The following is a 27,417-nucleotide window of genomic DNA, read 5'->3' on the forward strand; positions in this document are numbered from 1 at the left end:
AGTATGATTTAAGCATCACAGTAGAGGACACCTTAAATTTGTAGGGATTTCTTGTTGTTCAGATTATTTTTCTTTTGTATTTTTTTGGTTTACATGTTTGTCTTTTCGGTTTCTTTCCTTTTGGTGTTGACAAACCAATTTTTAATTTTCCCTTGGTATCTTAGGTGTAATTCAAGGAGACTCCTGGCAGCCAGTTTTTATTGGTGGAGGATACGGTGGTGTTTTAGACTGCTACTGGTAGTACATGTATATTTGTTGTTGACAGCATACATGTATACTTTGGTTCTTGTTAAATATTTTCTACTTTTAAAGGTACATACATTCTTGATACATGTATTTAGAAAGTACACATGAATATAATGAATATAATGAATATAATATAAAAGAGGGCTATGTAGTAAACATTAGGTGTCTATTTTCGTTGTTAGTTTTCTTTGCGTCATTGATTATTCATCTTTAGCATTGTTTAGTGAATTATTCAAAGGTCAATCAGAACATTAAATATGTATGAACTCGGTAAGATATTTGTCTCAGTTGAAATCATACCACATCTCCTTATTTGTATATACTAATTAAATATATAAGAAAGAATAGATTTAAGGAAACTACATACAGTTTATTATATAAACACATATATGTTTGAATCTATAGACATTAAATTTATGATTACAATAATTGTTCATTGCAACATGAAATGTCCCTTTTCTTTCTGATACTAGTCAGTAAAATAAAACTTACATCAAATAAACCTTTATAATACACAGACACTGATACATGACACAAACAAAATTTACATAAAAAAAATTGTTATTGTCATTCCTTGGAACCTTTAATTTTGAAAATAAATGTTACGGGGAAAAAGATAATTGCTTCAACACTCTAATGGTGATTTGAAAAGCGACTTAAAAAAACATTAACAATAATTTAACATGATTTAATTTTTTTTTTTAATTAAATGTGTTTGTTAACTGATTCCCATTGTTGACTGTAATACATGTATATACATGTGTTATCCTAATTCCTCAATTCATGTACAAGTATATTTACAAATGTATCTTCACAAAAATTGTAACAGTTTTAAGGGTTTTCTATTTCTTCTATCAGCAACAGTATGTCTTCAGCATAGTCATGTTTTGAAAGCCCCAATTCGATCACATCTTCAATACACATAATAGTATCAGAATGAGAAACTATATCCTCTATTAACTGACAATCAAAGTCATGGATGTTGCTGGGGTTTTCTTCACATATAACACTTTGGTAGTCTTGTAAATTAAGTTTTAATAATTTCATTTGCTTATTGGTGAGATACCGTACAGCAAGTTCATCACACTCAACAGGTTCGCTAACATTTACAAAGTCAACATTACATCTAGGTATGAAACAATTGGTACAATTGCACTGCTCTGAACACAAAAGAAGCAACAACACAGATCTTTTTCAAAGTTTGATGCCTCTCTTACTGTTCCCAAACTGAAATGGTCATTTAGAACTTTACGGATACACTCCGTAGCACGACAAAACTCCCTCATAGCATCAGTTGATCTGTCCTTAACTATGTCTATACCTGAAAAGTACAACACACAGACACACTATCTGCCGTCTCTTCCACCACGACCACTTTCCTGCGAATACTGCTCCAAACTACGAGGGGCACCCCAGTGAACAATGTTTTAATCATCAGGTATGTCGACACCCATACCAAAAGCCACAGTGGCAAATACCAGACGTAATTTACTGTCCTGTTTTGGGAATTCAGACAGCACTTGCTCTTTATTTTCTTCTGTTGTGGAGCGATGGAACATGGCAATTAGTCTACTATCAAAATTCAGAGTATCATCAATGTTAATGTAAAAATGTTCATACAAGTTCGCACATGTCGCTATATTTCTACAATAAATTATTGTTTTCTTTGCATTTTCCTTGTTTTCTAGTAAGTCTGCAAGCATCCAGTGAAGTTCATCTGTTTGTTTTCTTGATTTCTTGATCACATACGTAAGATTTTTTCTTTCCGGCAACATACATACAGTTTGTGTCTCTGATTGGCACATATCAAGGTGTTTAATTATTCTTCTTTTCATTTCTTTGGTTGAAGTGGCAGTCATTGCTATGAATACTGTTTTGTCTGGAACAATGGAACGGAGGTGAGCAAGGTTTCCATATTCTGGTCTGAAATCATCACCCCTGAAAAAAAGTGTACAAAAACCATAAATATTTGTTATGCAAAAATAGAAACTTATAATCATACATTGTTAAACAGTGCTAAATCATGTTAACCAAATACATGTATGTCAGCAAAATGTGTTTTATATATTTAAAAAAAAAATTTACACAATCGTTTTGATTTATTAATCTGTCTCCATTTTTGGGGTGTGTGTAATTTTTATCTTTGTACACGACTTCACGTGTCTCTATTTTTGGTGTGTGTGTAATTTTTATCTTTGTACACGACTTCACGTGTCTCTATTTTTGGTGTGTGTGTAATTTTTATCTTTGTACACGACTTCACGTAGACAAAGTGTTTGTATATCTTTAAATTCCATATGGGGGGGGGGGGATTGGTGTGTATTCAGGGTGTTGGATGATCAATGCATTTGAATGGGGACATCTGGTAGGAACCCTCCCATTTATCCTGGGTTAGTGCTACCCTTTTTTAAATGGCTGGATCCGCCCCTTAATGTTGTATTGTATAGTCTTTCAGACAAAGTAATAGCCCTATCTTAATCAATACCGTGATAACTTACCATTCTATAATGCAGTGAGCCTCATCAACAACAACAGCAAGGGGGTTGTCGTGGAATACTCCAGTGGTAAAGCAACGTCTCCAAAACCCTGGTGTCAAGGCAGCTTCAAGGGAAGAAAATACCAACTGATATTGGCCCTCTCGTATCAAATCAGCAATGTTTTTGTCACTTGGACATTCTCCAACTAAAGTTGCTGACATTCCAATCTTATTGAGCTTCGAAACCTGATCTTTCATCAGAGACTGAAGCGGCGAAATAACTAGCACTGTACCAGGAGTGTCTCTCACAAGACCGTGAATCTCGGGTAAATGGGAGTATATTTTGCTTTTCCCATATCCTGTCGGTAGGACAATGAATGTATCTTTACCCTCCATGATGTATTTTATCGACTCCATCTGTTTTTCTTTAAATTTAAAGGCATATTTCATCTCTATTGTTTTCAAAGCATTACTGACATCCATATTGTTTGTTTATATTTAGCGGGCGGAAATTGTTTTCTTTCATTTGCGCATACTCACAATCTTATTGTCGCCGATTGGCTCTCTCTCTCACAGAGAGCCAGCGACGCGACCAATGATCATTTCGAGTTCAAGCCCTCGTGTGGGAGAAAATCGGACACGGAAAGGGCTTGAACTATTCGAGTTAATTTTCAACAAACAGTCAACTTAGAGATGTATTCTAGTACATGTATTGTCAAACAGATTTTGGAATTATAGTTAACTGCAATCTAAAGACTCTTGTTGTATTGCCCTCATAACCTGGAAATGTTTAAAGTAATATAAGGCATGCTGTAAAATGTGGAATGGACTTTAATATCAATGTTCATGATTTGGTGCTTAAACTGTTTCTTTCAGTCAGATTAACCATAAACAGAGTTGGCAATCCAATAATTCCTCCTGAATCACCATGTTTGACTTCTGTGTTGATTTGAAACATCATATATTTGGGTTTTGTTCACTGCTTAAGTAAAAATGGTAAGATGAAAAAAAGTGAAAATCTGCCAGATGGGGTAGGGATGTAATGTTTCATTTTTTTTTTGGAAAGAAATTAGTGCAGACTAGTATTCTTTATTGTAATATGTTCCAAAGTAAGAAGTCTATGCATCATAGGTGTCATGACTGATTTCAAGTTTGTTATGTCTTGGTTAAGAGGGATATATATTTTTACACTAAATCAATAAAGGAACTTTTTTTACCTATGCAATTTATAAGTTTATCAATAAAAAGTTGATAAAGGGCAACTATGATAAAAACAAGCCTTAAATTCCACCCCTGAGAGTAAACATTGCTGATTCAGCAAATTTTGCCTTATCTGTAGGTAATAATGTAAAAATATAGCTAGAAAGTAAGTAGAGCTTCATTATTTTTATGTAACTTGCAATACATTTTTAATTATAAATTCTCGCTTTAACTTTTCGCAGTGTCTGACACATGTGCAACCACTGAAATTTGAGACGCGACATTCTTCGGTTGCATGTACATCCTATTATTTTCACCGAAATAAATAAATTGCATAATTTCTTATTTTTTTCAACACAAGTACAGCTATACTAGTTTCTTGAGGTTTAATTGGTAGTTCTGATGGAACATGACACCAGTAGGAGCTTTTGGGGAACCAGTAAGTGGTTAAGGGGTCCTTACTTATTTAATTAGCTCTCATATTGGTCTGAAATAGAGATAGAAATAGGGGTTTCTATACATTGACTAGACATTATTTTTGACAAAGAATGTATTTATGATGTTATATCAGCAAGATTAAATGGTTTATTCATTTTTCATGCAAATACCATTAGTTGTTAAGATTTTCTGACAGTGAAAAGCACAATAAAGGCAAATTGATTATGTAAGGGGAGATAATTTAACTTAATGCATACATGAGAAATAGACAAACAGTCAACTTAGAGATGTATTCTAGTACATGTATTGTCAAACAGATTTTGGAATTATAGTTAACTGCAATCTAAAGACTCTTGTTGAATTGCCCTCATAACCTGGAAATGTTTAGAGTAATATAAGGCATGCTGTAAAATGTGGAATGGACTTTAATATACGTTTTCATGATTTGGTGCTTAAACTGTTTCTTTCAGTCAGATTAACCATAAACAGAGTTGGCAATCCAGTAATTCTCCTGAATCACCATGTTTGACTTCTGTGTTGATTTGAAACATCATATATTTGGGTTTTGTTCACTGCTTAAGTAAAAATGGTAAGATGAAAAAAAGTGAAAATCTGCCAGATGGGGTAGGGATGTAATGTTTCATTTTTTTTTGGAAAGAAATGAGTGCAGACTAGTATTCTTTATTGTAATATGTTCCAAAGTATGAAGTCTATGCATCATAGGTGTCATGACTGATTTCAAGTTTGTTATGTCTTGGTTAAGAGGGATATATATTTTTACACTAAATCAATAAAGGAACTTTTTTTACCTATGCAATTTATAAGTTTATCAATAAAAAGTTGATAAAGGGCAACTATGATAAAAACAAGCCTTAAATTCCACCCCTGAGAGTAAACATTGCTGATTCAGCAAATTTTGCCTTATCTGTAGGTAATAATGTAAAAATTTAGCTAGAAAGTAAGTAGAGCTTCATTATTTTTATGTAACTTGCAATACATTTTTAATTATAAATTCTCGCTTTAACTTTTCGCAGTGTCTGACACATGTGCAACCACTGAAATTTGAGACGCGACATTCTTCGGTTGCATGTACATCCTATTATTTTCACCGAAATAAATAAATTGCATAATTTCTTATTTTTTTCAACACAAGTACAGCTATACTAGTTTCTTGAGGTTTAATTGGTAGTTCTGATGTAACATGACACCAGTAGGAGCTTTTGGGGAACCAGTAAGTGGTTAAGGGGTCCTTACTTATTTAATTAGCTCTCATATTGGTCTGAAATAGAGATAGAAATAGGGGTTTCTATACATTGACTAGACATTATTTTTGACAAAGAATGTATTTATGATGTTATATCAGCAAGATTAAATGGTTTATTCATTTTTCATGCAAATACCATTAGTTGTTAAGATTTTCTGACAGTGAAAAGCACAATAAAGGCAAATTGATTATGTAAGGGGAGATAATTTAACTTAATGCATACATGAGAAATAGACAAACAGTCAACTTAGAGATGTATTCTAGTACATGTATTGTCAAACAGATTTTGGAATTATAGTTAACTGCAATCTAAAGACTCTTGTTGAATTGCCCTCATAACCTGGAAATGTTTAGAGTAATATAAGGCATGCTGTAAAATGTGGAATGGACTTTAATATACGTTTTCATGATTTGGTGCTTAAACTGTTTCTTTCAGTCAGATTAACCATAAACAGAGTTGGCAATCTAGTAATTCTCCTGAATCACCATGTTTGACTTCTGTGTTGATTTGAAACATCATATATTTGGGTTTTGTTCACTGCTTAAGTAAAAATGGTAAGATGAAAAAAAGTGAAAATCTGCCAGATAGGGTAGGGATGTAATGTTTCATTTTTTTTTTGATAAGAAATGAGTGCAGACTAGTATTCTTTATTGTAATATGTTCCAAAGTAAGAAGTCTATGCATCATAGGTGTCATGACTGATTTCAAGTTTGTTATGTCTTGGTTAAGGGGGATATATAATTTTACACTAAATCAATAAAGGAACTTTTTTTACCTATGCAATTTATAAGTTTATCAATAAAAAGTTGATAAAGGGCAACTATGATAAAAACAAGCCTTAAATTCCACCCCTGAGAGTAAAAATTGCTGATTCAGCAAATTTTGCCTTATCTGTAGGTAATAATGTAAAAATTTAGCTAGAAAGTAGAGCTTCATTATTTTTATGTAACTTGCAAAACATTTTTAATTATAAATGCTCGCTTTAACTTTTTGCAGTGTCTGACACATGTGCAACCACTGAAATTTGAGACGCGACATTCTTCGGTTGCATGTACATCCTATTATTTTCACCGAAATAAATAAATTGCATAATTTCTTATTTTTTTCAACACAAGTACAGCTATACTAGTTTCTTGAGGTTTAATTGGTAGTTCTGATGTAACATGACACCAGTAGGAGCTTTTGGGTAACCAGTAAGTGGTTAAGGGGTCCTTACTTATTCAATTAGCTCTCATATTGATCTGAAATAGAGATAGAAATCGGGGTTTCTATACATTGACTAGACATTATTTTTGACAAAGAATGTATTTATGATGTTATATCAGCAAGATTAAATGGTTTATTCATTTTCCATGCAAAATACCACTAGTTGTTAAGATTTTCTGACAGTGAAAAGCACAATAAAGGCAAATTGATTATGTAAGGGGAGATAATTTAACTTAATGCATACATGAGAAATAGACAAACAGTCAACTTAGAGATGTATTCTAGTACATGTATTGTCAAACAGATTTTGGAATTATAGTTAACTGCAATCTAAAGACTCTTGTTGTATTGCCCTCATAACCTGGGAATGTTTAGAGTAATATAAGGCATGCTGTAAAATGTGGAATGGACTTTAATATCAGTTTTCATGATTTGGTGCTTAAACTGTTTCTTTCAGTCAGATTAACCATAAACAGAGTTGGCAATCCAATAATTCCTCCTGAATCACCATGTTTGACTTCTGTGTTGATTTGAAACATCATATATTTGGGTTTTGTTCACTGCTTAAGTAAAAATGGTAAGATGAAAAAAAGACCTATTGTTTCAGCGAACTGTCATCCGACGGAAAAAATCTCGGAATTCGTTGACTTCCATCATTGTCAACATGTTGAAGACATCCATCTCACATCAAAGACACAGCCGATTATCTTAGAAAAATGCAGGCCTTAAATTTACTTTCCTCCAACACGACACCTGTCTCTAATGAAACTGCTATGGGTACCAAATTGGCTCCATCGTATGCCAACATATATATTGGCAAATTAGAAAAACAACTCCTTGAATCTTTAATCGAAAACACGCTTTCCTGGTTGAGATTGATAGATAATGTGAATATGTAATGGAATAAAAGTGACGAGGATTTAGATACATTCATCATTAATGCCAACAACTGCATCAAAGTATCAAATTTACTCATGAGAGATCTAAATCCAAAATCACCTTCCTCGATACTTCAAGCTCCCTCACAGATGGCATTATATCCACAGAACTATATTCTATGCCTACTGTATTACCAAAACCTGTCGCCTAAAAGTTGCAATCCTGCTCATTGTACTAAGAGCATCCCGTAGAGTCAGGCACTTAAAGTCAAGCGAATATGTTCCAACACAGAAACACGACTAAGTCAACTGAAAACCCGCTTGAAGAGAAGGGGCTTTAAACACAGAACTATTCAAAAAAAAAAATCAGAAAGCGAAAACTATCCCAAGGAGTAAACTGTAAGAATAAAAAGAAAAAAAAATAGGACTCCATGTGTCCTTATTTACCACCCATCTTTCAAAAACAGCTTTGATGTCATTCGTGATCATTGGAAAACAGTTGAAAAGAATTCCAAACTATCCATGATTTTTCCCGAGCCTACCATGATAGCTCTTAGGCAACCCAATAGTCTTCGGAACCTGTTGGTGAGGACTGAAGTGTCTAATCATAAACTATTTCTGGAGAATGTCGTTCGTGTGATGAAAAACGCTGCAAATGCTAATTTTTTGTCAGAATATACTTGTTTTCTAATGACAGCTTTTGTCGGAGTCGAACAAACCCTGGAACTACATAATCCAACATCGGCCCGTCAAGTTCTTTTTGTGAAACATCCAAAAACTTAAAGATGCCTGATTCTCAGCTATAATGCAATTTATGATAATTTTTTAATGAGAACAATTTGGAAATTTTAAACCAAAAGTTTATGAAATATTTTCATCTTTTTTTAAAAGATTTATATATAAGGACACATTTATATGTTGAAACACAAGGCTTGTTTACAGTTTATTGATTTTTGTGTGTGTATGATATTGAAACCTTACACAAATCTGATTCGTACGTTTTAAGAGAAACAACCAGGATATTAGAGAACGAACCTATCTCGACGAACAAACGTAATAGAGGAGGTAATTGTATGTTTACAAACGTACTTAAAACTTTAATAGATGTAATCATGTTTAAACTGTTTTTGGATGCAATCACGTTAAGAGATAGAAACGCATAGCATAAAATCATACCGATTTTAAAAAGGTTTTCATAATATAAATGAAAGGGCATTTAAAAGTTTCCGAAAGTGTTCCATATCTTACGATGCAATGTGAGTGTTTGTTCTGGTTGAAAGCAAAATGAAATATACATCACGCATATAATTATTCGAGTGCACCGACGACTTCTGCAATGTTCAAACAAATATGAATGCATTTTTTAATGATTTGATTTAATTTATCAAATTATTGTTGTCATATCGTATGCTTGCTCTGTGTTTTAAATTGGATATTCAAGTTTAAGATTAACAAATCTATTGGTTTATTATTTAAAAAAAACGAAATCCTACAGTTTTTTTTACCAATTAGAAAAAAAAAGATTTCTGTGTAAAAAAGCTGATCTTTCGAGTAAAAAAAGTGTTTTTTAAAGGAGTTAATTAGCAAAAGGTATAATTGGTCCATTAATAACGTATGCGACGACAGACCCACCCTTTTTGTTTAATTTGTATTAATTATAAATTTATTTTTGATTAAAATATTAATATTTATACGTTTATACCACTTATCTATCACTTCTGAGTATGCCTCACTTATTTTCGAGTGAATTTCCCCACTCTGTTACAACCCCTTATTTTATTGTCCATACTTAAAACAACATTTTGTATGGATATCAAACCATGTCTGAGGAGATGCATACTGGATAGGATTAAAATTTATAAAGTCCAAAGACCCGTTACTTTGGGATAATATATATTTGTCTGAAATGGTTTGTTTAATACACATGCAATTGTGTATACTGTTGAAGTACTGACATGAGTATTTGAAATATCACTGATTTGACAAGACAATAACAATCAAAACCAAGGAGTACACAAAGACTCACAAAACCAAAGGACATTTACATCAACAGTTATAAATGATAATTAAGATACAACACGAACTCCACTAAAAACCGGGAGTGAAATCAGGTGCTCCGGAAGGGTAAGCATTTCCTGCATCGTATACGGCACCCGTCGTGTTATTTCTTTGTTCAGTCCGACAACATACGTAGAGAACAAATAATATGATTGATAAGAATAATATTTACAAGATTTTAGCTGTTCTGTATTTCAAACATGAACAAATTATAGCTAATTTGATGAATATACTCTCAATCAGTATCTGATAATTCAACAGACGTGTCTAACACTTGATTCAGATATAACACGTGTGTCATAATTTTTGGCTGTCCTGTAGTCACAAACAACTTCCCCGCTTGAAGCTTTATTTCCAATATTGATGCACTGTTTTTATCGACAAATAATAATATTATTAGAAATGGTTTGCATGCACTTTTTGTTGTACAGAATAAAAGTACTGAAACGTGTTTAGGTTGGGGTTGGGTGGAGACTTGTGAAATTCAGATGTTTCCCTGTTGGGACCTCAATTTTCAAAGCAGAGTCTCGGATATTGAGTGAACCATTTGCTATTGTAGAAAACATTGAATTATTAATGTGAGGAGTTAGATACAGATAACTACACTAGTCTAGTACTTCATACAGCGTTTTTATGTTAGATTTATACATTTCTATGTATAAAACAGCAGCTCCCGTTTCGTTCGATTCGTCAAGTTACGCTTCCGTAATTACGTCCGTCAATATCCTGGTCATCTCTAAGAAGACTTTATCTTTCTGCACATTTTAATGACGTTTCTGTATGACCTATCTTTTGAAAGTGCATCGACCAATACAAATATTAAAACTATATGATATTTACACTGGTAGTTTCAATATAATCTATTTAAAATATCATTTATAATTAGGGCATGACATACGATAAAGACTTTTCTCTGAACAGCAGATGTCTTTGCAGATTTTATTGTGGAGATGCAATGTTGTTTAATTTAAGTATACCCCATATCTCATTTCATATTGAAACATTGAAATTCTATCAATATGCTTGTAATAAAACCTTTTTACTTCGGCTTGTAAAATTATACTCCTAAAACCACAATGTAAAAAGAAACCACATCAAAAAACGACAACCACTGAACAACAGGTTCCTGACTAAGGACAGGTGCTAACATATGCAGCGGATTTAAACGTTTTAACAAGCTCCAACCTTCACCCTAACATGAAACAATAGTAAAACATTACAACATAGAAAGACACACTATAAAATATCAATTGAAATGGATTGAAACCGTCAAAAAAAAAATATTAACAAAAACAAGTAAACATACACTGAACGAATAAATTTGATCTACGACACATTTATATATTATAACTTATTGATGAAAATAGAAGATGATGAACGTTGAACTGCAATGAGATAACAACTAAATGACATAAAGTCAAAAGACATCTCAAGGTCAAAATGAGTCCTTATTAATATACAAACTCCAATTGCAACACTTTAATTCACCCGAACGGTAGGAATTTAAACCTCATGGAAAAGTTCCTCGACAGTTTCTGTAATGAATAAATACAAAGACGAATTGTCATAGATACTTTTAATTCGAAAAAAAACAGTTGAAATTGAATATATTACTGCAAGTTACAAGCATGCATTAAGCAAATATAATGTCTCTAAAATTCAGATTAAATAAAGAGAAAAGTCTTGAATTTGTGTTGTAAAGAGTTAATATTATAGTTAAGCGATATTGCAATTGTTGAAACAGTATCAATCACCATCAGCATTTACTGTTGGAATGCCCACTCCTGTCCTCCAAGTCCATTTATTTCCAGAGACGTGATATGAACCAGCGTCGACATACAATGTGATATTAGGTTGAAGAGAAAAATTCGTAATTTTTGATTTTCCTAGGCCTCCTGGAAGGGTGAAACATGCCCCCTCTGGTCTTCCTGGTACACAGGTAACGTGTCCGGTACTGTCCACGTGCAGGAAGTATGTGCTGTTAACATCTTTCAAAGCATACTCTTGTGGGCGAGACATTCGGATAACTTCCCATTTTTGAGGAGAAGAGGATGCCTCAACTTTCACCACGGGGGTCGTACCTGTGTCGTACGACAGGTAATAGGTTTTGCTGTCGATTACCATGGAAATCGTATAGTAGCTCATTGTTATAGTGGTGTGTCTGAAAAAAAGTGTTATAGTTACGTAGTACTCTTTACATTCAATTATATCGTACAAGTGAGGGCATAGGACAAAACGTGCATGATGAATTAAAGAAATAAATTACATTATCATGTTTGCAAAAACTATCGGTTATTAATTTGTCTCTAATTTGAGTCTGCATTTCATTCTTTTACTTATTTTCGTGGTTTTGGTCACGAGAACTTGATCCTTTTGAACTTTTCTCCTTATTTGTGTTTTAATTTACATTTCCAATGGACTTTTGTCGAGAATGTTGTCTTCTACCCGTTAGCATACGTTTTTCTGGAAACATCGTCTTTATGGATAATTTTGTATACATTTTGTCTCCGAGTAAATAAATGAAAGTGAATCTTTGTTACAGTGTTTTATAACTAAATAAATGCAATCATGTTTTTCAAAAAAACAAATATCTTCTTTAACGGCTCAATTCTTTTTTTGTTTCCCAAATTTGAATTTCGTAAAAAAAAAAAAATACAAGAATACTGAGCTCCAAGAAAGATTCAAAACGTCCATTTAAATTGTTCAATATTATCTTAACTAAATTTAACATTTAAATGCTTTTAATGATCAAATGTAAGCTCATTTTTTAAGACTTACAAGCATAATAAGAACGCATCGTTATTTATGAATGGTTTTCAATTGTATGTGTTATTGTGAAGTAAACCATAAAACACATTACCGCTGTTCCCTTAATATAAAAGACAATATGTTAAAAATACTAAACATATATGGTAAAACACTATTTTCTTTGGCAAAGTATCATTTTAAGCTGTTCATATACGGCCTTTGTTCAATGCATATGTTTGATGCTACTTTTGTTCTCCAAAACATACTGAAAGCAATTTATTTGTTGTTTTGAATTTCCATTTATCAATTTTCGTATAAAATATGTTTAGGCCTGAAGTGTAACCTTTCATGCTACTTAATGAATACCAATAGATAATCCAGAGCACTATATAAGATATAACCTAAGAGCTTGTCGAAATTGTTTCGTAGCGTGTCTAAGTGACCTATAGTTGGGAATTTCTATATCATTTGTTCTAGGTGAGAGTTGTCTCATAGGCAATCATATCATCTTCTCATTTTCATATTAACCAACTTTATCGACACCAGTGGTCATGTATTTCTATATTGAGTGTATTTTTAATTACAAGTATACTTTTTATTAACATGTCAGTTGCTGTTTCCTGTTTTACTTGATCCAAAAAAATATATACAAATCAACAAAATGCAACAAAATCTGTACGCGAAATTGTTGCATAATGTTTAAGTAATGAGTAAAGAGCCTGTTTTTGTTGACTACGTAAAACTATTCCTGAACCGCTTTTTAAAACAGTAAAAACTCTCTAAAAATACCAAGTCTCAAAATAGAAATTTAATAGCATTATATTACAAAGCCTAAATGTATAACAAAAATAGGTAAATTCAAAAGTGGAAGTCATGAACAAGCTACTTGGAGTACAAACCTTCAATTAAAGACTTACAGTCCCCAACAGCAGCAACTAAATAAAAAGAATATAAACTAACACTACTGTAACAACAGCCCATGAAAAGGCCGTGAAATGTCTGTGAAATATCACAGGACCGTGAAAACCCCGTGAAAATATCCCGTGACTTTTGTAAAAAACATATTTCTAAAGGCCGTGAAAAATATTTGATGTTAGAAAAAGACCGTAAAATTTCGATATTCCGTGAGAAGGCCTTGATAATTTGTTCTTTCATGCTTAATAAAAAATATCACGGCCTTTTCACTGGATGTTGTAATCAGTGAAAAGCCGTGATATTTTTTCATGTCAATTTTTTTCTTATCCTAATTCAGATTAGATGCAAAGTAGATTGGCACTTAAATGGCTTCATGGTGCCAAGAAATATGTCCTTTACATGATTAAAATTAAATAATTCTTCATTTTTAAAGTAAAATGTAATAACAAGTAAATATTTCAAGATAATTCTCTTATATATTCAAACAATTGTAAAAAAAATATTTGTGACTTTTTGTCCTGTGACTTTTTGTCCTATCAAATTTGTGACTTTATGTCCTGTGACGTTTACCTTTCCAATAATAATGACCACTCAAAATATCAATCGACCAGTATTTGCCGGTATTTGCTAGTATTTCCCGGTATTTACCAGTATTTACCACTGGCATGATCAATACTAGTATTGACCACTTCTTTACCAACCTTGAGTGTACTGTACATAAATGTCATTTTTTTTACGTGGCCAGTGTGGGGAAAAAGGACCCCCTTTTTTTCTCAAAAACATAAACAAAATAAAACCGTAATCGTATTTAAAGGATCCGGCAAGTCTTAGAAAACATTAACCGAAATGATTAAAGGAATCAAGTGCAACAGACTCAAATATAAGTGAATATATCACATGCATGTTTGCGTGGTTTCTGCAAATTCAGTGAAAATCAGTTCAATGGAAATGCTCACAAACGTCATCAACATTTTTGTGATATGAGGCATCAGAGAATAAAATATTAATAACTTAACTTACCTCAAACTTGCTGTCACTCGTCTTGCATCCTTAAAGTAAATATTAATCGACCTTCGGCGACTTTGAAATTTCCGACCGTTACAATAACTCTAAAAGAAACACGAATCCGGATACGGTCTGATATTCCTGGAAGTTCTCGTTTTTACATGTTTCGGTTCTAATTAAAATTAATGTTTACATTGTTTACAATAATGTACAGACGAGAAGCAAAATACTTTTCTTTAAATACAAAATATTTATTGTCACAAAGTCATTAACTATAACAATGAATGGTTCCATTTAAAAGTCATGGCCAGTCCTGTACAGTAGTATTGCATAAAATAATATTTAAACAGACATATATTTATAATGAAAAGTTTATAGGATATTAAGAAAAATGTAAGTGGAAATAATAAGACCATATTACAATAATCACATGGTCCGAGACCACAATTGTCGTCCCTTGATTAGTTCCTAGTGTTGACAGTGGGTTACTTGCCATTAATTTTTATACCCCTTCCAAATTTATTTCTCCATGTTTAATGCCTCAAATTGCAAGTAGGGGGTGAAATTACACTGTAAAAAAATTTGGGTCCAGAATTTTAAAGGAAAGTAGTGATTTGGTCCAGGTGAAAAAGGTTGAAAATTAGCACTTCGGAAGCTGTCAAAAGATTTCAAGACTCCCTAAACATAAAATTGTCCATATTTTGAGTTAGAGCCGATGAAGTTTTCTATAATTTTGATATAATTTGTCCCAAAAGTAGTACAACACACTGTAAAAGTTTCTTTGAGAAAGAGCAGGTGGGATTCTTTTTATTTTCATTTATGTTCTAAAAGAAATGCACTACGAAATAATTATGGTCTCGGACCTAAGAGGTGAAATCTGTAAATATAGAATCTGTACTTTGGCAACTTCCCCTAAATGATTTGATGGTTTCAATTTGTCAAATAGCATGAAACTAAAGGATTTAAACTTATATTTTATAAAATTTCTGCAAAAATGACCAATTTTGGCATTTTATGGTCAAAATAGGCATTTATAGCTTTTTCAATATTGATGCATAAATGGCATCCTGACTTTCTATCTGACAGGTTTTCATGTGTCAATATTTGTGTTTTTATGCCTTTATCTAGTTCTTTTACTTCTTTATGAACTCTGAATCTACAGAAAAGAAGATTATCTCAGACAATATGTGCAAAATGTGTTGTATAAATGACCCTTGTCTAACGCCCTGTTTGGATGAAGTCAAAAGTGGGGAGCTTGGTACATAAAATTTGAAATCCATAATAAAGACCTCACTAAATTTGTATCAAAAGCACTTTACAATGTCTATTGTACCTGTTCCATTTCACATAATATCTTTCTTTCCTTCTGTAGGATAGCAAGTGGTTTAAATATAAGCCTGTTGAAAATAAATTGCATGCAAGTTTTTCCCTAAAAAGGCAAAAATCTTTGTATGAGACCATACTGTTTGTAAGAAAAGTTAATTGCAAGAGTCTTTTTGTGCTCAGATTAGTTGTATCATGTCACATGAGTATAGAAATGATAAAAAAAGACACTAATTTTTATTACTTATAGCCTCAATTTGCATTTTTTAATGTAAATATGTGGCACGGCCTAAATTGACCCTAAATTTTTTTCCAGTTTTACTTGGCCTAAGACCCTTTTAAACTAATATGATATGTTATTTGTAACTTTTCTTTCCATTTAAAGTACTTTCAATACATATGTAAGGATTATTTATAACCAAAAAGCTTCACAAATTTAAAATTGCTGGAAAATATTACATCTTCATGTCAGGCCCCCCTTCATTGAAAAATCTCAATTTTTAGGCGCACTCTCATATAAATTTGACTTTTGAATAATTATGCCAAGTCTAATGAATAAAATGAGTACTCTATTGCTTTTAGTACATGATAAGTTATTTATTAAGTCATTTAAACAGGTTTCTTTTGCAACATTTTGATTTTTAAAGCTCAAAATGTTGATAGTTGAAATTTTTCAATTTTAACGTCAACATTTTACACGCAAAGATGAGTATAGAACTTTACTTATTGTCTATAATATACATCCTATTGTCATGAAACTTTGTAAGCAGTGTTATAATTTATTAAGCTTTGGTCATAACAAGTTGTTTTAAGATTTGTCAACTCTTTCTATCCTATTAGGTCCGAGACCACAATTGTCGTCCCTTGATTTTCGTTGTTCACGAATATAGTCCCTAGTGTTGACAGTGGGTTACTTGCCATTAATTTTTATACCCCTTTAAAATTTATTTCTCCATGTTTAATGCCCCAAATTGCAAGTAGGGGGGGGGGGGGGGGGTGAAATTACACTGTAAAAAAATTTGGGTCCAGAATTTTAAAGGAAAGTAGTGATTTGGTACAGGTGAAAAAGGTTGAAAATTAGCACTTCGGAAGCTGTCAAAAGATTTCAAGACGCCCTAAACATACAATTGTCCATATTTTGAGTTAGAGCCGTTGCAGTTTTCTATAATGTTGATGTAATTTGTCCCAAAAGTAGTACAACACACTGTAAAAGTTTCTTTGAGAAAGCGCAGGTGGGATTTTTTTTATTTTCATTTATGTTCTAAAAGAAATGCACTACGAAATAATTGTGGTCTCGGACCACATGGGTTGTTTTAAATCTGAATTAGGATAAGAAAAAATTGACATGAACAAATATCACGGCCTTTTCACTGGTTTCAACATCCAGTGAAAAGGCTGTGATAATTTTTATTAAGCATGAAAGGACAAATTATCAAGGCCTTTTCACGGAATATCGAAATTTCACGGTGTTTTTCTAACATCAAATATTTTTCACGGCCTTTAGAAATATGTTTTTTACAAAGTCACGGGATATTTTCACGGGTTTTCACGGCCCTGTGATATTTCACAGACATTTCACGGCCTTTTCATGGGCTGTTGTTACAGTAGTGTTAGTTTATATTCTTTTTATTTAGTTGCTGCTGTTGGGGACTGTCAGTCTTTAATTGAAGGTTTGTACTCCAAGTACAAATGTAGCTTGTTCATGATTTAGATTTACATACATTATGGAAAACGACTGCCTCGCCTTATGCGATTGACATAAATTGTTATTAAATAAGATTGACTATGAGAATATCATCTGGATGTAAAATAAAGCTACTTTGTGTTTTAATAAGTCGTATCCAATCTAACTATCTGTTGTTATACATCATAATCGAGTACAATATATATAAGGCAAATTTCCCACTAGAATCCGCGACAGAAAACTTCTTAAACATGATAGACCAAAAGTTAACTGCAACTAATATTGTTGCATTATCAATTACAAAATGAATTAGCTTTGTCGGTTAGGCGTTTCGGAAACGTTAAAAATTAGTCAACCAATCATTCTTATCTTATATGCCTCGTCATCAGAATTGATATATAAATGATGCATGCAGCCAATGAAATAACTTACCCACGCATTCGTAGGAGTTTAAAGTGGAAATACAGCAAATCCTAGGGAAATCACCACGCAATATCATAGATGGCTTCTTTTCAATTGGTTGCTTCATACATCGTCGTATCGGCTTATACGTTTGTTTTGTTTATTTTCCCTCCCACCGAAAAGTTACAATCCACTATATAAGGAGACACAGATTATGACAATTCATTTTTCTCTTAGAATAGCCTGACATCCAATCAACCATCAGATTATATCGAAAGGGTAAGTTCACAATTTGTTATTTTCGTAACTTCAGTAGTGAGCAATGCTCGTGTCTTGACTTTGATGTAAATATTTGTTAGGTATTTATTCTCGTATTAAGGCATCTAAAAAGTAACCTAAAAGTGTTTCTATCAATATTATTTATAAACATAAAAGTCAATTATATTTTAATATAACCAAGTCAGGAATATGACAGTTTTTTTCACTGGTTCCATTGATTGATAGTGTTTGATTTTGTTGTTTTTATGGACTTCCACTTTTGAATTTACCTTGAAGTACGGTATTTTTGTTATACATTAAGGCCTTTTCATGGTAATATAATGCTATTAAATACAATTTAAAATCTAATACACTTTAATTGGTAAATATTTGCATTAAAGGACATGCTTAACAAAAATGAACTAATTTGTGACTGAAACACAATACCTAGCGTTTCGTTGGTTATAATATTAAAATTCAAATAATCTGTCGAATAAATACTCAAAATTGGTAAAAATCAGCAGTTTTATGCCATTCGCTTTTATATGAATTATAATTTGATCATATGTACGGAATAACGCTATAAAGCTTTTAGAACTTTAAGTACACATATTACGCTGTAATACTGTGAATATTTGGGAAGATAAAATGACTGTTGGAAAGTGACATTGGAGTAAAACCTCTTTGCGTTATGTTAAAACGTGAATTTAAGCATCGATTATAAGAAGTCTATTTTGAGACTTGGTATTTTTAGAGAGTTTTTACGGTTTTAAGAAGCGGTTCAGGAATAGTTTTACGTAGTCAACAAAAACAGGCTCTTTACTCATTACTTAAACATTATGCAACAATTTCGCGTACAGATTTTGTTGCATTTTGTTGATTTGTCTATATTTTTTTGGATCAAGTAAAACAGGAAACAGCAACTGACATGTTAATAAAAAGTATACTTGTAATTAAAAATACACTCAATATAGATATGTATGACCACTGGTGTCGAGACAAGTTGGTTAATATGAAAATGAGAAGATGATATGATTGCCTATGAGACAACTCTCACATAGAAAACAAATGACATAGACATTCCCAACTATATTTCACTTAAACACGCTACGAAACAATTTCGACAAGCTCTTAGGTTATATCTTATATAGTGCTCTGGATTATCTATTGGTATTCATCAAGTAGCTTGAAAGGTTACACTTCAGGCCTAAACATATTTTATACTAAAATTGATAAATGGAAATTCAAAACAACAAATAAATTGCTTTCAGTATGTTTTGGAGAACAAACGTAGCATCAAACATATGCATTGAACAAAGGCCGTATAAACAGCTTAAAATGATACTTTGCCAAAGAAAATAGTGTTTAACCATATATGTTTAGTATTTGTAACATATTGTCTTTTATATTAAGGGAACAGCGGTAATGTGTTTTATGATTTACTTCACAATAACACATACAATTGAAAACCATTCATAAATAACGATGCGTTCTTATCATGCTTGTAAGTCTTAAAAAAATGAGCTTACATTTGATCATTAAAAGATTTAAATGTTAAATTTAGTTAAAATAATATTAAACAATTTAAATGGACGTTTTGAATTTTCCTCGGAGCTCTGTATTTTTTGTGATTTTACTTTTTAACGAAATTCAAATTTGGGAAACGAAAGATGAATTGAGCCGTTGAAGAAGATATTTGATTTTTTGAAAAACCTGATTGCATTTATTTAGTTATAAATCACTGTAACAAAGATTCACTTTCATTTATTTACTCGGAGACAAAATGTATACAAAATTATCCATAAAGACGATGTTTCCAGAAAAACGTATCGTCGCTGTTATGCAAAAACCTCGTATCTCAATTTTTTGCGGAAATCTTTTTATCGATTATTTAAGATTAGATAGGTATGATCCACTGTATGCGAAAATATCTGATCTTCTAACCAATCATTTACTCGAATTCTGACACGAGACGAAAAAGTGTAGTCGGATCGGTGAGACATTTTGTTGTGCGAAAATATCGTATCTCAAAAGAAAACACATGGCACGGCAGATTATATTATAACAGGTACAGTTTTATCAATTTCAGGTTTTCAAAGCTAATATAGCTTAAAAATAATGAAAAGCTTTGAAAAAACAATATAGGTGCAGAAATATTTGCTCGTCTTGGTAATTGATTGGTTAGAAGATCAGATATTTTGGCATACAGTTGAACATACATATTTAATTCTAAATAATCGATTAAAAGATTTCAGTTTTTAATGCCTGGTGAAAAATTATCAAAACCTTAGATACGTGGTTTCTGCATAACAGCGACGGTATGCTAACGGGTAGAAGACAACATTCTCGACAAAAGTCCATTGGAAATGTAAATTAAAACACAAATAAGGAGAAAAGTTCAAAAGGATCAAGTTCTCGTGACCAAAACCACGAAAATAAGTAAAAGAATGAAATGCAGACTCAAATTAGAGACAAATTGATAACCGATAGTTTTTTGCAAACATGCTAATGTAATTTATTTCTTTAATTAATCATGCACATTTTGTCCTATGCCCTCACTTGTACGATATAATTGAATGTAAAGAGTACTACATAACTATAATACTATTTTGTTTCCAGACACACCACTATAAGTTATCCGAATGTCTCGTCCACAAGAGTATGCTTTGAAAGATGTTAACAGCACATACTTCCTGCACGTGGACAGTACCGGACACGTTACCTGTGTACCAGGAACACCAGAGGGTACATGTTTCACCCTTCCAGGAGGCCTAGGAAAATCAAAAATTACGAATTTTTCTCTTCAACCTAATATCACATTGTATGTCGACGCTGGTTCATATCACGTCTCTGGAAAAAATGGACTTGAAGGACAGGAGTGGGCATTCCAACAGTAAATGCTGATGGTGATTGATACTGTTTCAACAATTACAATATCGCTTAACTATAACATTAACTTTTTACAACACAAATTCAAGACTATTCTCTTTATTTAATCTGACTTTTAGAGACATTATATTTGCTTAATGCATGCTTGTAACTTGCAGTAATATATTCAATTTCAACTGTTTTTTCGAATTTAAAATATCTATGACAATTCGTCAGTGTATTTATTCATTACAGAAACTGTCAAGGAACTTTTCCATGTGGTTTAAATTCCTACCGATCGGGTGAATTAAAGTGTTTCAATTGAAGTTTGTATATTAATAAGGACTCATTTTGACCTTGAGATGTCTTTTGACTTTATGTCATTTAGTTGTTATCTCATTGCAGTTCAACGTTCATCATCTTCTATTTTCATCAATATATATAAATGTGTCGTAGATCAAATTTATTCGTTCAGTGTATGTTTACTTGTTTTTGTTAATATCTTTTTTTGACCGTTTCAATCCATTTCAATTGATATTTTATAGTGTGTCTTTCTATGTTGTAATGTTTTACTACTGTTTCATGTTAGGGTGAATGTTGGAGCTTGTTAAAACGTTTAAACCCGCTGCATTTGTTAGCACCTGTCCTTAGTCAGGAACCTGTTGTTCAGTGGTTGTCATTTTTTGATGTGGTTTCTTTTTACATTGTGGTTTTAGGAGTATAATTTGAAAAGCCGAAGTAAAAAGGTTTTATTACAAGCATATTGATAGAGTGTCAATGTGTCAATATGAAATGAGATATGGGGTATACTTAAATTAAACAACATTACATTTCCACAATAAAATCTACAAAGACATCTGCTGTTCAGAGAAAAGTCTTTATCGTATGTCATGCCCTAATTCTAAATAATATTTTGAATAGATTATATTGAAACTACCAGTGTAAATATCATATAGTTTTAATATTTATATTGGTCGATGCACTTTCAAAAGATAGGTCATACAGAAACGTCATTAAAAAGTGCAGAAAGATAAAGTCTTCTTAGAGAAGACCAGGATATTGACGAACGAAACTACGGAAGCGTAACTTGACGAATCGAACGAAACGGGAGCTGCTGTTTTATACATAGAAATGTATAAATCTAACATAAAAACGCTGGTTGAAGCACTAGTGTAGTAATCTGTATCTAACTCCTCACATTAATAATTCAATGTTTTCTACAATAGCAAATGGTTCACTCAATATCCGAGACGCTGCTTTGAAAATTGAGGTCCCAACAGGGAAACATCTGAATTTCACAAGTCTTCACCCAACCCCCACCCAAACACGTTTCAGTACTTGTATTCTTTACAACAAAAAGTACATGCAAACCATTTCTAATAATATTAGTATTTGTCGATAAAAACAGTGCATCAATATTGGAAATAAAGCTTCAAGTGGGGAAGTTTTTTTGTGACTACAGGACAGCCAAAAATTATGACACACTAGTTACAAATATGACATCTGAATCAAGTGTTAGACACTTCTGTTGAATTATCAGATACTGATTATGAGTATATTCATCAAATTAGCTATAATTTGTTCATGTTTGAAATACAGAACAGCTAAAATCTTGTAAATATTATTCTTATCAATCATTTTATTTGTTTTCTGAGTATATTGTCAAATCAGTGATATTTTAAATACTTATATCGGTACTTCAACAATCTACGCAATTGCATGTGTATTAAACAAACCATTTCAGACAAAGTATGTTTCGGTCCATATATTTTCCCAAAGAAACGGATCTTTGAACTTTATAAATTTTAATCCTATCCAGTATGCATCTCCTCAGACATGGTTTGTTATCCATACTAGAAAGGAACATCCGGGGCTTGATTGCTAAGGCGGTTTTATGTCACGGCTCCCACAAAAAGTATGATTTAATGTGTATGTGATGTGATTTGATAATTGATTTTTGATCAGACGAATTTGTTATAGAAGTTGAAAACTTTTACAGTCGTAAGATGTCAAATTCAGCAAATAATACAAATAATACAAATGAAAATTTAGAGGTAAACCAAACCAATGACAAAAACAATATGGCGGACACCATCGAGACTTACTCTTCTATATTGCAAAAACAAAACACCAAAAACAATTATGATGTTGAAGATGTAAAGCAGTTTTCATATTATAAACTGACTTGTTTGGCAACAGTAAACCAAGCAGAGACCAGTTTCTAACACACATAGAACTGTACAAAACTATCGACGCTACAGTTTGCCCAGCCAGTCATCTTAAAGGGTTGCAGCGTGTTCGAGGTTTATGGAGAATCTATTTTGATTCTGAGATCGATAGAGAATCCCTCCTTACATCTGGCATAACAATTCGGAATAAATATATCCAGGTTTACAGTAGAAACCCAAGGATAATTGTTAATGAAAGACCAACCTACCTGAAAATACGTGTTAAAAATGTGCCTTGTTCCGCCGAAGACGGACAGATTGAGCGAAGCTTGGAATATCACGGATGCGAGGTTATTAAAATGTACAGAGAACGATTGCGGGTAGATGGCCTGTTATCAAATTGCCAAACTGGCGATAGAATCGCAATGGTAGCTCCTCTGAGTAAAGCTTTACCGAGATCTGTCCTTATTGGTAAATACAGAGCAACAGTTATTCACCAAGGACAAGAAAATCACAATCAAGCTGAAATCTCATGCAATAAATGCCTACAAAAAGGTCACAAATTTTCGCAGTGTCCAAATGACTGGGTTTGTCTTCATTGTAACAAACAAGGACACAGACAAGCAGAGTGTAATTCGCACTTAATTGAAAGTGACGACACAGAAGACGACAATTCAGATGAGGATAAATCGGAAACAGAAGACTCTGTGCAGATATCACAATCAATACTGCAACCAATTTCCAATGACAGTCAAACAGAATCACCTATAGCTCCACTCAGTAATGATCAAACTGACACTTCTACCAACAAAAGTGCAGACAACGACAATCATGACTCAGGATCGGAAGCTAAAACCACCAACACTCAAATAGATGGTTTGATAAGGAGATATAAGCCAATATTTCCAAGGTTCGAACCAAACTCCAAGAAATAAAACTGATAAGAGAAATGCAACAACCCCTACAGAAGAGTATCAAGAACGTACAGGTCCTGCACAAAAGACATTTAAATCGTAGGGCCAGTACAATATGTAAATCCATTACAATGCAATTGTTTAATAATTAAAACAGTACAATGTTCAAATATAAATATATGTACATAGAATTTATTATTTTTATTTTAATAATTAAAAAAAAACCAAAAAAATGATTGTGATACAATGCAAGATTGCATACTTTCAAAAGATAATGACTATTTGAATGTCAAATATATGTTTATCATAAAAAATGTTTATGTTTCAAACAATCAGCTGTTAGTATGGTACGCTATAAATAGAACATTAGAATTTGAATGTATAATTGGTAAAAACCACATCATTGATATTAAAATTGCAAGAAACATCTATATCTAACAATTTTTTCTCCATGTGAAAAAAATCCATCAGCCATATATGCCACGTTTATAATCCAGAGTGGTAATATTTTTCACACTTGTTTGCAATGTATAGAAAAGGAAAATCCAAATCTATTTTTAGAATATGACACTGAATTTATAGCCATTCACGTTTTTTTAACATTCACAGGTAAATCCAACAATTGTACATTTGGAATATGGTATATCACAAAACCATCACTGAAATTGTTTAACTTTTCTTCTAATAACATCTGGTTTTCAGACATACCACTTCAATTTGCTAATCCGAAATTGGGTCAGTGTCTGAGGAATGTCAAGGCCATATGCGGTCTGAAAATAGACAATGAAATAAAAAGTAAACAATGTAGTTATCATACTATAAATGTTGAAATAATTATTTATAATACTATTGTAAACACTATTGACAATGTTATGTACAATGTGTATATTAATACTAACTGTATAACATGTTGTAAACAAATGATGGTTATATTATATATAAGAAAACTTTACTTTTTTTCAATTAGATATTTTTGGTAAACAATGAGTGAAACAATACATATATGTTCATTAAACTGTCAAGGTCTTGGTTCAAAAGATAAAAGACAAAGGCTTCATATGTGGATGAAGTATCAACATTGTAATATTTTATTTGTACAAGAGAGTCATTTTACTTCTACATTAGAGAAAATTTTTAAAAAGGAATTCAAAGGTGATACATATCACAGTTATGGAAATTCACAATCAAGAGGGGTATCAATTTTTATTAGTGATCACACTGATTATCAATTAATTGATAAATTCCAGGATGAGGAGGGGCGAATAATTTTGATTAACATAGAAATTTCAGAAAGTATATATACTCTAGTTAATATTTATGCACCAAATCTTCCTAAAAATAGGAATGTTTTCTTCAAAAAAGTAAATGACATGATACAGAAAAACAGTTTAGGTATGGTCATAGTTGGGGGAGATATGAATGATACACTATCTAATATTGACAGCAAAAAAAAAACAACAGAAATAATAAAAGAAAACAAAAACCAGTCAACAGCTTAAAAGGGTTAATCAAGACACATAAATTGATAGATATTTGGAGAGTTATACATAGAAACAATATACAATTTACATGGAGACGGAAAAATAAGATAAATGAAGCTTCACGCATAGACTACTTTCTTGTTTGTCCAGAAATAAGGTCACATATATATTCAACAGATATAAGACCTGCACTTATTTCACATACAGATCATCAAGCTATATCTTTAAAGGTAAAAGGGAGATCACAATCAAAAGGGAAAGGTTATTTTAAAATTAATAATAGTATCTAAGATAATATAGAGTATAAAAATATAATAAAAGGTCTTATCATGAAATATAAAAATAAAACAAAACTTACTGATAACATAGGCCATCAATGAGATCTGTTCAAAATTGAAGTTCGAGAACATATCGTTGCATACTGTAAAAGAAATGCAAATACAAATAAAAGTGAAATACACATATTGGAAAATAAGATTAAAAAACTAAATGAAAATATAAACAGAAACTGTAAAGATGATGTCATTAAACATTTTCAAGAAGAATTAATTTATAATGAATGTAAACTAAGAAAAATTTATGAAATAAAAAGTAAAGGAGCTCAAATAAGGTCAAGGATTAAATGGGTAGAAGAAGGAGAGAAAAATATTAATTTTTTTTTGGATTAGAAAAAGCTAGACAGACTAGAAAGACTATAACTGCTTTAAAAGATGATAAAGGAGTTATACATACAGAATCTTCTAAAATTTTACAAACAGAAAAAGATTTCTATCAAAATATTTATAATAGTACAAGTCCAAATGTAAAATCCATAGATAAATATATTAATGATATAAATATTGATCATAAATTAAATAAACAAGAAAGTGAGATAATGGAAGGTACCTTAACCATTGAAGAATGTACTAATTCATTATTCAAGATGAAACTTAACAAATCACCTGGAATTGATGGACTTAGTGTTGAGTTCTATAGGACTTTTTGGGATGATTTAAAAGAATTTGCTGTATCTACATTTAATTATTCGTATAAAAAAGGGGAGTTAACAAGTTCTCAAAAACTATGAGTTATTTCTCTTATACATAAAAAGAATGATCCACTTTGCTTAAATAATTATAGACCCATAACTTTATTAAATATTGATACAAAATTAATTGCATATTCATTGGCTCAACGCATTAAAATTATACTACCAAATATTATACATAAAGATCAAAATAGCTATGTTAAAAATAGATATATAGGTTATAATATTAGACAAATCCAAGATATAATTGATTATGCAGAAAGATTTAACATAGAGGGGGCACTACTTTTGTTAGATTTCTCTAAAGCATTCGACTCTTTAGAATGGGATTTTATGTTTTCAGCTTTAAAAAAATTTGGATTTCAAAATTCTATTCTTAAATGGATTAAAACTTTATATACAGATATAAAAAGCTCAGTAATAAATAATGGATGGATATCTGAACCCATAAACATTCAACGCGGAATACGACAAGGATGTCCGTGCAGTGCATTAATTTTTGTCATTGCAGTAGAGATATTAGCCTGTTACATAAGGCAAGACCATAACATTAAAGGCTTTGAAATTAAGATAGATGGGAAAACACATTCATTAAAAATCAGCCAACTTGCAGACGATGCAACACTTTTTCTAAAAACACAAAAAGACATTTCAAAAGTTTTAAATATGATTGAAATCTTTGGCACATTATCAGGGCTTAAATTAAACAGATCAAAAACAGAAGGCATATGGTTAGGAAAACACAAACATTGTAAAGAAAAATATGAAAACATCAACTTTACAAACAAACCAGTAAAATGTTTAGGAGTTTTTTTTTGGTTGTAATAAAAATGTTTGTCAAAAGCTCAATGCTGAAA

At 31.8% G+C, this 27,417-nt stretch overlaps 1 protein-coding gene across 1 annotated transcript; it reads right to left on the reverse strand.

The window, feature by feature from the left end:
• Positions 1–595: 595 nt before the first annotated feature.
• On the reverse strand, positions 596–3,389 carry LOC139491469 (ATP-dependent DNA helicase RecQ-like). Its single transcript, XM_071279175.1, has 2 exons — positions 2,745–3,389; positions 596–2,184 (listed from the first exon to the last, which is right to left on the reverse strand). Exons 1-2 carry the CDS (start codon positions 3,203–3,205, stop codon positions 1,674–1,676), a joined length of 972 nt encoding a protein of 323 aa, XP_071135276.1. The 5' UTR covers positions 3,206–3,389; the 3' UTR covers positions 596–1,673.
• Between the last annotated feature and the right edge of the window lie 24,028 nt (positions 3,390–27,417).

Source organism: Mytilus edulis, chromosome 10 (genome assembly GCF_963676685.1).
Source record: "Mytilus edulis chromosome 10, xbMytEdul2.2, whole genome shotgun sequence".
NCBI lineage: Eukaryota > Metazoa > Mollusca > Bivalvia > Mytilida > Mytilidae > Mytilus > Mytilus edulis.